The 13,420-nt window shown below is 40.3% G+C and overlaps 1 protein-coding gene across 2 annotated transcripts in view; it reads left to right on the top strand.

Moving 5' to 3' along the window:
* LOC133575280 (uncharacterized) overlaps positions 1–12,430 on the top strand; it is a 40,946-nt gene extending 28,516 nt beyond the window's left edge. The window contains exons 1-3 of one of the 2 annotated variants that reach the window (XM_061927904.2): positions 923–1,214; positions 4,802–5,412; positions 9,623–12,430. In XM_061927904.2, coding sequence (XP_061783888.1) covers positions 4,882–5,412; positions 9,623–10,210 — 1,119 coding nt within the window. In that variant the 5' untranslated portion in view covers positions 923–1,214; positions 4,802–4,881 and the 3' untranslated portion in view covers positions 10,211–12,430. Of the gene's footprint in view, positions 1–922; positions 1,215–4,801; positions 5,413–9,622 lie in introns of those variants that run through there. The other variant, XM_061927905.2, reaches the window with a different exon arrangement.
* The last annotated feature ends 990 nt before the right edge of the window (positions 12,431–13,420 follow it).

Below are 13,420 nucleotides of genomic sequence, written 5' to 3'. Positions count from 1 at the left end.
AACGGCCAAAACTGTCAGGTGCCCAGGGAAGAAAAAAGAGAAAAGAAGAGGAGGAGAAACGAGAAAAGACAGAGGTAGCAGCTAGGTAACGTTAGCCTACATTAAATTATTTGTCTGTTACAGAATGTGATAGTAACCTGGCTTTTTAGCATTAAGCTAATGTTACATGATTCGGCAATTGCTAATCAATAAATAGCTAGTCTGTTTTAACGTCGGGTTAATATTGTGGAGGGGGCTAAATTGTTATGGAAAATAATAATGTAACGTTAGGTAATTACAGTACTCCCACCTTACATTCCTCAGGGACATTTGTATTAGATCTTTTAAGCAGGTGTTTTTTGTTTACATTGTTATTGCCTTCTGGTTAGCTAATGTTTGCCCTGCAGGTAATAGTCACTTTTCCACCCCTTTATATATTAGGTATAGTTGTAAGTAAAAAAAAAAAGGTCACAGACAAAGCTATTCGGGTTCTTGTGAGTATATACACTTCACTGCCGATGTGGGGGGGCGCCACCTAAAATCTTGCCTAGGGCGCCAGATTGGTTAGGGCCGGGCCTGCTTGCCTGTCTTGACTCGGGACTTGACTCGAGACTTGAGGGCAAAGACTTGAGACTTACTTGTGACTTGCAAAACAATGACTTGGTCCCACCTCTGGTAAATAGTCATGAAAATAAAGAAAACGCATTGAATGAGAAGGTGTGTCCAAACTTTTGGCCTGTACTGTATGTATGTATGTATGTATGTATGTATGTATGTATGTATGTATGTATGTATGTATGTATGTATGTATGTACAGCTATTGTGTTGAATACTTACTCGAGAATACTTTAAAAAAAATGTAATCTTCCATCGACATAAACGTTTGGTCGAAAATTAATATTACATGTTTATTAACGGCGAGCGCCCTCTAGGCCTACAGTTGGCAAGGTGCAATTTGGCGACTGTTGATGACATCACTTCCGCCTCGGCATAGCAAAAACAACAACAGAAGTCAGCTGTTTGTAAGCTACTCGCGATAAATACAAATATATATATATATATATATAATTGAATATCTTTTTGTGACGTGGGACACGTAGCTACGTATTGCCTCCACTTAGGTTATAATACAATTCGTCAAATTGTTTTGGAGTGAAAACTCATTTTGTTTCGTCCTGACGTTAGCGACTTAGCATGTTAGCTTCTGAAAGTACCGCAGCCTGTTCCATTGAAAGGTGAGCACACGCAGATAATATGAAATATAAACATACCTATTGACATTTTAAAATATATTCATTTAAATGAATGTCTTAGTTCCACTTGAGCTACATTTAACTTCATCACACCACAACAAATACCTGTCGGCAACGCAAATGATTCGTATCTTCAAGTGACTTAAATACATGTTAATAAAACATAAGATTAAGTGTTTTAATAAGCATATTACATTTCTAAAGCCGAGTCAAGTACTGTTTGACACGGGTCATATTATGATTTTTTTCCTACATTTAAAACGCTTCCTTGTGGTGTACACAACATGTTATGGTGGTTCTTTGGTCAAAATGTTGCTTAGATTGTTTTACAGACCATCATTTATCTTTTTTCCCCTCCTTTTTGTTCAGTGTGCTAAAGCACAGTGGATACATTTTTGTTTGTTTGCTTTTACAATTAAATATTGCTGGGCAGCACGGTGGAACAGGGGTTATTAGTGCATGTACCTTACAATATGAGGGTCCTGAGTTTGATCCCGGGCTCGGGGTCTTCCTGTGTGGAGTTTGCATGTCCTCCCCGTGACTGCGTGGGTTCCCTCCGGGTACTCCGGCTTCCTCCTACCTCCAAAGACATGCACCTGGGGATAGGATGATTGGCAACACTAAAATGGTCCCTAATGTGTGAATGTGAGTGTGAATGTTGTCTGTCTATCTGTGTTGGCCCTGTGATGAGGTGTCGACTTGTCCAGGGTGTACCCCACCTTCCGCCCGAATGCAGCTGAGATGGGCTCCAGCACCCCGCGCGACCCTAAAAAGGGACAAGTGGTATAAAATGGATGGATGGGTGGTATTAAATATTGATGTCCAAGTTACATTTACAAATCTCTGAGCCCAAGAGAGTTCAGTTAAAAAGAAAGAATTAGAGACAACAAATTGCAAAGCAGTATCTGTCCAAATACAGAAATGATCCAAAAAACACATAACACATAACAAATTAAAAATACTGCAACCACATAAACGCTGCAGGGGAACAAAAGCAAAAACAAATCATGCAACAGTAGCAAAGTGTGGACATTTGCAGCCCGCAGCTCGTTTTTCATTGGCCTGTGACATATTGTGAGATAAAACTACAGCAAAACTACATAGGAAGAGCGAAAAAGGTGAAATATTGATACTAATAGCACAATAATTGTATACTTTGACATCAATAACACAGAGCTGACGTTAAGTTTTTTCTTTCAGTGCTGTGCGGTGTGATTAATTTGATCGCAAATGCAACTAAAAGTAGACCCATTCATCCATTTTCGACCGCTTGTCCCTTTAGGGGTCGCGCGCGGAGGGGGGTTTGCTGGAGCCTTTCTCAGCTGCATTTGGGCGGAAGGTGGGGTACACCCTGGACAAGTCGCCACCTCATCCCAGGGCCAACACAGATAGACAGACAACATTCACACTCACATTCCCACACTAGGGCCAAAAGTAGACCGTGCATCTTACCGCACGTGCAAAAAGGAATTGCAACCCTTTCATCGCATTTTGCTCCTATAAGAAGTCCATCCGAATTTGATAAAACTAGAGTAAAATGTTCGCACATCTGTATATCCATCCATCCATCCATTTTCTACCGCTTGTCCCGTTCGGGGTCGCGGGGGGTGCTGGAGCCTATCTCAGCTGCATTCGGGCAGAAGGCGGGGTACACCCTGGACAAGTCGCCACCTGATCGCAGGGAGAACACAGATAGACAGACAACATTCGCACTCACATTCACACACAAGGGACCATTTTTAGTGTTGCCAATCAACCTATCCCCAGGTGCATGTCTTTGGAGGTGGGAGGAAGCCGGAGTACCCGGAGGGAACCCACGTAGTCACGGGGAGAACATGCAAACTCCACACAGAAAGACCCCGAGCGCAGGATCGAACCCAGGACCTTCGTATTGTGAGGCAGACGCACTAACCCCTCTTCACCGTGCTGCCCCACATCTGTATAGCATGTTTGAAATAAATTAAAACCATAACCATAAAAAAATTGGACTGTGATTGACGCGGAAGTGTCATGCACATAGGGGAGCGCGGCTGCTCCTCTGAGCTCTGAAACTAGATATTAGTTGAAGGAATTAGTCTGTAAAATAAGTTTTTTTCACCACCACTTGACACAAACTGCACTGCACGTTTCTAACTACTAGGGTCGAAGGGAATATTGAACAACAAATCATTGGTTAAAGTGACAATCTTGCCATTCAAATAATACCGCGTTTGCTTACAAGAACATGCAGCCATGGAAGCACGTTCAGTCTGTTTATTAAGCAGAGGTAACACAAACCAGCCAAAAATTCAAAGTAACTGCCGTCACAGTCAACAAATTGCAATTGCTAACAATAACAGCTCAAACTCAGACTCACTGACGTCACACAGGGCGGTATAGCTCGGTTGGTAGAGTAGGTTGAGGTATTCCTGGTTCGATCCCCGCTTCCTACTCACTACCGTTGTGTCCTTGAGTTTGAGTTTGAGTTTGAGTTTATTTGGAACATGCAAGCATACAACATGATACATCACAATTTCCAGTTTCTCTTTTCAACATGTTCGAAAAGGAGTAGAAAGAAGCAGATTTTATTTAATCCTACCGCTTTTCTTTTACATAACAGTTGCTAAAACTTTTTGTTCACTTCCTGTTCACAATTTATTCACAATATACTCCATAAGTAATCACAATAAAAATAAATAAATAATAATAATTTAATAATAATAATTGGTGAAGTAAGTCATATTTCATATGATGAGATAAGTAAGTTTATTTTGAGAATGAATGGATGGATGAAATAAATTGAGAATGTTTGTCATGGTTCTTGTTCTTTGTACTTTGTAAACACTTTAAGTTTGAAGTGGATCATATTAGTACATTGTTTGATTGCTTTGCTTAATCCATTCCATAATTTAATTCCACATAGTGATATACTGAAGGTCTTAAGTGTTGTACATGCATACAAATGTTTTAAATTACATTTTTCTCTAAGATTATATTTCTCCTAAATATTTCTCCTTGGGCAAGACACTTTATCCACCTGCTCCCAGTGCCACCCACACTGGTTTAAAAATGTAACTTAGATATTGGGTTCCACAATGTAAAGCGCTTTGAGTCACTAGAGAAATGCGCTATATAAATATAATTCACTTCACTTCACACGTCACTAGGCAACAGGCAGCACCTTTTAAAAGGCACACGCACAGATTCACAAACTGCTGTCATATGTACAGTATATTAATATATGTGTATATATATACGTGTGTGTGTGTGTGTGTGTGTGTGTATATATATATATATATGTATGTATATATGTATATAATTTAAATGGTAATATTAACCATCGTGACTTATACCGTGGTTATCATTGATACTGTTCATCGTTACATCCTTGGTGACAAGCTAAATAGTGTTGTGTTCTCTTACTAAGTTGTCTCCTGTAAGACAGCGCCTGTTGAATTTAAGCAGAGAATTGCACAGCACATCGCTATCCCCCACTGAGACTTATAAAACAATCAGGATGATGTAGTGCCGACACAAAAGCATAAACTAGACTTTACACATGCTTCTGGTCTAATATTGTATTTGTTCAGCTTTTAGGTGAGGAGAGAGATTTATGGCAAAGCCGGACCACAAGACCTCCAGGTGGCGATACTGACGGTCACATATCGACATGTCTCCGCGCAAAAGAGCCCTGGTTCCTGTCAGCAAACGTCGGAAAGCCGTGGACGACCACTTCCCCTTCAACTTGCTGCCCGTGGAGTGCCAGCTGCACGTATTGTCCTTCTTGAACGAGGTAGATAAATGTAGCTGTGCTCTGGTTTGCCTGAGCTGGAGCTGCCTCATTCGTTCTTGGAAGCTCTGGCGGGTCGCGGACTATTCCCGTCGTGGAGTTTTTCACCTGGGTCAAGAGGGACTGCTTGTGTCTAATCGTGTGTTTGAGAGGTGGAAGTCGTGGGTTCACCACTACACCCACCATCTAATATCACGCCGGGCCAGCCTGCTCACGCTGAAAGCCAGCTTTGATTTGGGGGATTGCTGCAATAAGTGGGGGGATCTCCTCAGCCACCTGTTAGACCATGTCCACTGCAGAGATCTCAGTCATCTGGACCTTAATTGGACATTTACTCTTCTTGAACCACTGGATCTTAGGGTGCACTCCAGCTCCAGCTCCCATCAGGACAGCATCACTAAGATGGACCAGGTAACTATGGAAGGGTAACATTCCGAAAATATGCATGTGAGGTAATTGGAGACCCAAAATTGTCCATAGGTGTGAATGTGAGTGTGAATGGTTGTCTATATGTGTCCATGATCAGCTGAGGACCAGCCTCGGGTGTACCCCACCTCTCGTCCGAAGTTAGCTGGGATAGACTCCAACTTACTCGCAACCCTAATGAGAATAAGCGGTATAGAAAATGGATGGAATAAGATACAAAACGATATTACTTAAAAGCAAAATGTACCCAACTTTACATAAAAAGTCAGCCCAGTGTATTGTAAGAGAAATACACACAAATTAGAAATAGACAACTTGTCCCACGTACTCTTAAAGGCGACTGAAATTTTGAATACAAAGTTTAGAATACTCCCATCTGTGTTCAACCAATCAGCGTTCGACAGCCCTCTAAAGTTCTAGCAGGAATTTTCCCAAGTCCCACGTACCGACTAGGGACCCAAATACTGCGGCATAGTCATGCTGGACCTTCAGAAGGCTTTTGACACCGTTAACCACGCTATACTGTTGGATAAGCTCAGAGCAATCGGATTTGATAAAACCTCATCGAGCTGGATGCAATCTTACTTGGAGGGGAGGAAACACGTGGTAGAGGTGAACGGCACCGTGTCCCCACCCCTCTCAGTAAGCTGGGGAGTCCCCCAAGGCAGTATATTAGGGCCTTTACTGTTCCTAATATACATAAACGACATATCATCAGCATGCGACTGTGAATTGTTCTTGTTTGCGGATGACTCGGCCCTGCTGGTATCCAGCAAGGACAAGTCACAGGTGGAGAAAATCCTCAGTGCTGAACTCTGTAGAATTTGCACCTGGCTCGCTGACAACAAGCTATCCATGCACTTGGGTACCACCCCCAATGTCCACGCAATGTTGCAGTGTCTTGTCAACCAAGGCACCTACACAGTGTAATTAATTTCTAGGGAAAGTAATTAATATGTTCCTTAAAAAAATTCAATAATCGCATGCATAATGCAGTTGAGACAAGTTTCATGAGAGCAGTGTGTGCATCATTTTAAGTGCCTTTAAAAGGGGGTGCCTGTTGCCTAGTGACGTGTGACGTCAGCGAGTCCACGCTCAGTCTTTGTCTCAGGCATTTTAGCTTGAGCTGTTTTTGTTAGCTTAGCAGGCTAGCAGCGGCAGATTGTCAGCTCCGACGGCAGCGCTTTTAAATCTTTCACTAGTTTGTGTTAGCATTGTCTTATAAATAGATTGCATGTGCTTCCATGGCTGTATGTTGTTGTCAACAAACGGGGTATTGTTTGGATGGTAAGTTTGTCACTTCAATCTTTGATTTGTTGTTCTATATTACCTCCAGACCTCGTAGTTACTAGTGCACAGCGCAGTTTGTGTCAAGTTTTAAGGTGGTCAAAAATGTTTGTCTTTCAGTCATCAATGTGTGAATGTGGAAATAGTGTCAAAGCGCTTTGACTACCTTGAAGGTAGAAAAGTGCTGTACATGTATAATCCATTTACCATTTTACTGACCGGCCCCGCACCCCCTCTGTACATGTCGCAGGAGCCGCAAAGAGTGATTAGTGACACTCACTTGTCCATTTGGTTATTCTTATGGTTTACCGTATTTTTCGGACTATAAGTCGCAGTTTTTTTCATGGTTTGGCCGGGGGTGCGACTTATACTCAGGAGCGACTTATGTGTGAAATTATTAACACATTACCGTAAAATATCAAATAATATTATTTAGCTCATTCACGTAAGAGACTAGACGTATAAGATTTCATGGGATTTAGCGATTAGGAGTGACAGATTGTTTGGTAAACGTATAGCATGTTCTATATGTTATAGTTATTTGAATGACTCTTACCATAATATGTTACGTTAACATACCAGGCACGTTCTCAGTTGGTTATTTATGCCTCATATAACGTACACTTATTCAGCCTGTTGTTCACTATTCTTTATTTATTTGAAATTGCCTTTCAAATGTCTATTCTTGGTGTTGGGTTTTATCAAATAAATTTCCCCAAAAAATGTGACTTATACTCCAGTGCGATTTATATGTTTTTTTCCTTCTTTATTATGCATTTTCGGCCGGTGCGACTTATACTCCGGTGCGACTTATACTCTGAAAAATACGGTAAGTTTATTTCAAACATGTTATACAGACGGGCAAAAATTTTATTGTAGTTTGGTAGAATTTGGATGGATTTATTTTAGGAGCAAATTTCGAATTAATGGTTTAAAATCTGTATTCGCACATGTTCTACTTTATTTTTTTCAATACTCGCAGGACCTATTTTTAGTCGCAAATGCAACAAAAATGCAAGCATGTGATTTTTCCGTCTATAGTTGGAAATTTGTCTTTTTTTATCTCTGTAAAAATAATAAAAAATATTTTCCGTTTTTCTTCGGTTTTTCTGACCTACAACCTGAGTTATAATATTGATCCGTCTCTTTGCCATACCTGCCAACAACTACGGTTTTCCTGTAATCAGCACGGTTTTTGATAATCCAGTGGTAAAAGCTACGGTTTTCTATTAAACATTATTAACTTAAAAATTTAATCTACGTAGCAAAGCAACTCCTCGGGCAGGGTATAAAATAAACGGGAAACATTAATGATGATTGGTTGGTTTACGTATAAGAACATCCATGATTGGTTAAGATTAGGGCAAAACATTAGGGACAGGCCAATCAGAGGTAAGATAGGGTGGGTCATTGAACCAGAAAGTGAAATCACAACAGACCCGCACATCCCAAATGATGACGAGAGAGTCATCACTTGGCCACATTTGGACAAATGTATACGTCTGGATAAAACAACAGCCAAAACATTCATTTGAGTTGTTTACCATGTAAACTCTTGACATGGAAGACATGGAATACACATTTAAGAACACACGTGATGACTTTTACTATAGTATAGCCTGTCTAAATACTACATTTAATTTTTATTGGTGTTTTAGAACAAGACAGTAGCTGACATTTTGTTCATTATTACTAACGTTTATATTTTCACATTGAACAGTTGACTCATTTTGAAACATAAACAACATGAGTGCAAGATATTTGTTATTTTGTGCTATAAATCACAAATGGCTATTCAGATAAAGGAAGTTAGCTAATAGAATAAACACTAAATTGGCCCTAGTGTGTGAATGTGAGTGTGAATGTTGTCTGTCTATCTGTTTTGGACCTGTGATGAGGTGGCGACTTGTCCAGGGTGTACCCCGTCTTCCGCCCGAATGCAGCTGAGATAGGCTCCAGCACCCTCCGTTACCCTAAAAGGGACAAACAGTAGAAAATGAATGGACGGATGTTTGTACTCTTTATGATTTTTGCATTTGGAGCAGTTAGAAGTGGAGAGGGAGTCGAAGAGACAGAAATTGGCTATAAAATCCAAGGCGGAATCCACCAAAGCAGAAACAAAAAGGAAAATGCAAGCTGCTCAGAAATGTGCTTATTGTTCACAATCCTTATGAGAGACCAGAAGACAAAAGGTTTTTTTTGTTTTAATTTTAAAATTCAGTCTAACATGTAAACATTGTCTCGTTCTAGGTGGCTATCAATGCAGCTAATGGGAGCAATGAATTCTACCTCTAAATCACTTTAAAAATTAATCCAAATCTGCCAACAATACTTAATTTATGTTCCGTAACCTGTATAATAACAGCTGTAGCAACATTGTTATTGTTTTTTTCCAGGGGAGTACCATATCGGCATGCTTCGGTATTAGCCGTAAAAGCTAACTCCGGCAAGCCACAAGCTACCTTCTACGTCAGCAACCGAATTGCGGTTGAGTTTGTAATGCACAACACAATGCAATAGGACACCAATATGTACTGCCTGAAAAACATACTACAGTATATGTAAAGTATTAGCCCACATTTCATGTTTTTTTTGTACACAGCTAGCTCGACAATGTATGTAGTTGTCATAACACGCTTTATGTGCTGTGTATATCATGATCAATATTAAAGTGACTCACTCGATGGACAATTGTGCGTTCGGTTCAGCTGGCCAAGGACGTTTTTTTCCGTTTTATTTATGGTAAGCACTCCATTTATGTTGCAGTAGCTTGGCTCCAAGTGCCATATTTACAGCATCAAAGTCACGCCAAACTCAGTCCATAAAGCTGTTGTCCAAACATGAGTTTGTAACCATCTTTTTCCGTAGGTTGTTTATTTTATTGAAGTCATTATTTTTGTTTTGCCAGGTGACGAATTTCCAAGAGCTGTTAACCAAACTCACACAGAACTGTCCTCGTATCAGCAAGATGCGGCTTCACTTCGATTGGTCAGACTTGTCCGTGTTGCTGCTTACGCAGTTCCAGCAGCTCAAAGTCCTGGAGCTCAAGTACTTCTGGGTTTTTAAAGGCGTGACTCCGTCCACGCTGCAAACCCTAACAACATCCCTTCCTAACCTCAAGTCTCTGACCCTGCACATCTTGGTGCCGCTGAGGAACCTTGGCATCTCCTACACCTTAGAGTCGCTCTCTTTGGAGTTCCTGGACGTGTCACCTAGCAGAGGACTGGTCTTCTCTTGTCTGAAGCTGCCCGCTCTGCGTGAGCTTAGAGCCAAGAAGACCGTCCGTGGGATCACGCTGGACAGGCGCACGCGGCTGAGGATTCAGAGCCGATGGCCCTGCATGTATCAAGTCCTACGGGAGGGTACGCCAAGGCTCCAAGCCCTCAACAATGAACGACTCCTACCCACATGGAGAGAGAAGATCTACGGGGAACTGTCAGGCATCCTGGAACAGTCCTGTTACTGCGTCCAGCATCTAGACAGCTGGCTGTGGTAGCCCATCAACTGAAGATAGTAGTTTTACATTTAACTGTTTAAAAAAACTGTTATTTTATTGAACTGTTAGTTTAGCAAGCTGTTATAGGACCAGTGAAAACCTGATGCAAAATCTCCAAACAAGTGTAAAAACATCATACTCAATAAACGTCACTGATTTTTAATGAATATACAGAAAGTTCTTTGCTTCAAAAAGGTTTGAAATGTACACATTTTAGACCTCTTGGGGCACCGGGACTTTGAGGGGTAAGTGTGTTTTGGGGTACTGTTGGACCATTTTGGACCTGTAGGGGAAGATGGTCATTTTTGGGGTAATTTGGTAGTTTTGGGTATGTTTGGAATTCCCTAAATCCATGAATTATCTTTAATACAAATAAATGGGCCCTAATCACTTTGGGGACAGTTGTAGTGAATAGGTGCCCCTTATTGTCCTGCCCCATTTTATGAGTGCCCCAACCCATCTGAAAAGGTAAATTTTCCCTTACCCTAATCTGCTTTGTTAAATACCTACAAAGTCCGAGTTAACCCCATTTAGGCCCTGGAGGTGTCCGGGAAGGTCCCTAATATAAATGGGGTTTCCCAAAAGATCCGCAATGCATCCAAAGAGGCCTGCGCTCAGCTCCCGGACACTTGGGTATGTTTTGGACCTTTTTGGAGCACCAGGAACAATAGGGGTGAGTCCATTTTGGGGTATTTTGGGACCTTGGGACCATGAGGGCTCCTTTAGGACCTTTAATGTTAAAATAGAACCCATCTATTTTTAAATCAACTGTTGAAAAAAATGGATTTAGCACATTACCACGCATATTTGTACAGCAGTTGTTTGAGTTTATTTGCTGAAATGATCAAATCTTTAGTAAAATTGTAAAAACATCTCTTATGACAGGTGCTCTAATAATATTATTTGTAAAGCAATATGAGTACTTTTGTGTATCTTTCAAACGTAGCATTGTTGTTTCACGTAATGTCACATCACAAGTTTGGTGTCTGTCGGTTATTTTTAGGAAACTTCTGAGTTTCAACTAAGAATGCAGATTTACTTCTTTACAAATGTACTGACCGGACATGGACTTGTTTCATGATGATCAGATTTGACAAATGTTTCAAGTCAAACTAAAAAAGATTGTTTTCCTCAGCTGTCCAGGATGTGTGACCGACCGACGCTGTTGTCCAAGTGTGAGTCAAGTTCCATGGTTTTTATTTACCGGGAATCTTAATTGTTTGCTGAGTAATACAATCGTTATTCTAATGCGCTTCTTTAATGTTGTCATCTGAACCCGACCATGGCAGTGAAAGAAGTGTACTGTGAATGTAGCCTCATGTGTGTGCACGTCAACACAAAGGAATAAACGAGAGATAAACAAAGGTGTGATCACCATTGTATAAAAAGATGATCGTGTTTTGCTTCAATGGCCATGATTGCTTCTTGGATTTATGACACTAGCCTTTCCATAGTTAATGGAAAGAAGGGAAGTTCTGCAGCATCAGCCTGGAATTTATAAATGAAATCATGTAAAATCTATACATTACGTATGAAAGTGTGTCCAGACTATACAGAGAGTATCTATGGATGTCAATAACTCGGTTTTATTGAAGGCCACATTTTCAATATCTGTTTCCTGTTCTGTGTTTTGTTCCCCGTGTGCTCGTTTGTGTCATTGGTTGCACCTGTGTCATAGTTTCCTCCAATCCGCTGTCTTCTTCCTCTTATGTCTAGTCCAGGTGTATTCCGTTGTCTTATTATTCTGTGTACTTAGTTCTCTGTTTGCTGTCTCCTCTTTGTCAGATTGTCATAAATCCTTTGTGGTTTGTTGGATAAATTGGATTCAACTTTTTGACAGCACTTAATTTTTTTATTTTGTTTTTATAAATGATATTGATGAACACACAAGTGTATATATGCAAGATGGTAGTGAAGTGGATTTCTGTTCTTGTCACCCCCTCCCGGGCAGGAGGTCAACACGGCAGTGTGGCTGGATCAAAAGAGACGTCGGAGATGCTTTGCTGAACAAAAACTTGCTTTATTACAAGCGAGCGTCACTATTCCGGTCAAAAACTGAAGGACTCCTAATTTGGAGGAGCCGAACCATCAGTTAGTTATATATTCCTTATTTCTCTGTCTGGGTGTGTGCTTAGTCAGGACAGGACAACCTGACCATGTAAGGAGATGTTCGTGTGTAGTGACTGGGAAGACAACAGATGTATACCATAACCATACTTGCCAACCTTGAGACCTCCGATTTCGGGAGGTGGGGGGAGGGGGGTGGGCGGGGGCGTTGTTGGGGGCGTGGCTAAAAGGGGAGGAGTATATTTACAGCTAGAATTCACCAAGTCAAGTATTTCATATATATATATATATATATATATATATATATATATATATATATATATATATATATATATATGTCAAGTATTTCATATATATATATATATATATATATATATATAAGAAATACTTGACGTTCAGTGAATTCTAGCTATTTATATATATATATATATATATATTTTTTTTTAATTATATATATATATATATATATATATATATATATATATATAAAATAAATACTTGAATTTCAGTGTTCATTTATTTACACATGTACACACACATAACACTCATCTACTCATTGTTGAGTTAAGGGTTGAATTGTCCATCCTTGTTCTATTCTCTGTCACTATTTTTCAAACCATGCTGAACACCCTCTCTGATGATGCATTGCTGTGTGGCACGCACAAAAGTGCTTTCATCAAATGCACTAGATGGCAGTATTGTCCTGTTTAAGAGTGTCACAACATTGCTGTTTACGGCAGACGAACTGCTTTACGGTATACAAAAAAGTGACTGCTGTTGTTTTGTGTTGTTGCCACGCTGGGAGGACGTTAATGAAACTGCCTAACAATAAACCCACATAAGAAACCAAGAACTCGCCCTCCATCATTCTATAGTTATAACGTGATTAGGCAGATACGCTTTTTTATATTGTGGAGGACCTGAGTCCTTCTTCTCGTGAGAGAGCTAATTCCAGGCCACATGTGAATATCCAACTAAGGCTGGTTCTCAAGCATTATTTACTTAAACCTGGTGGCTAGCTTTCTCCAAGTTGAATATAAACATTCACCATATGTAGAACAATGAGTTAATTTATTCACTTCAGTAGCAAGTGGCTAATTTCCATCTTTTCGTCACTGCACCAGTGTTCCTTCCACCTTGCTC

The sequence above is a fragment of the Nerophis lumbriciformis genome, linkage group LG35 (assembly GCF_033978685.3).
Source record: "Nerophis lumbriciformis linkage group LG35, RoL_Nlum_v2.1, whole genome shotgun sequence".
Taxonomy (NCBI): domain Eukaryota; kingdom Metazoa; phylum Chordata; class Actinopteri; order Syngnathiformes; family Syngnathidae; genus Nerophis; species Nerophis lumbriciformis.
Note: the sequence above shows the minus strand (reverse complement) of the source record. Positions and strands in the feature narration are given on the sequence as shown.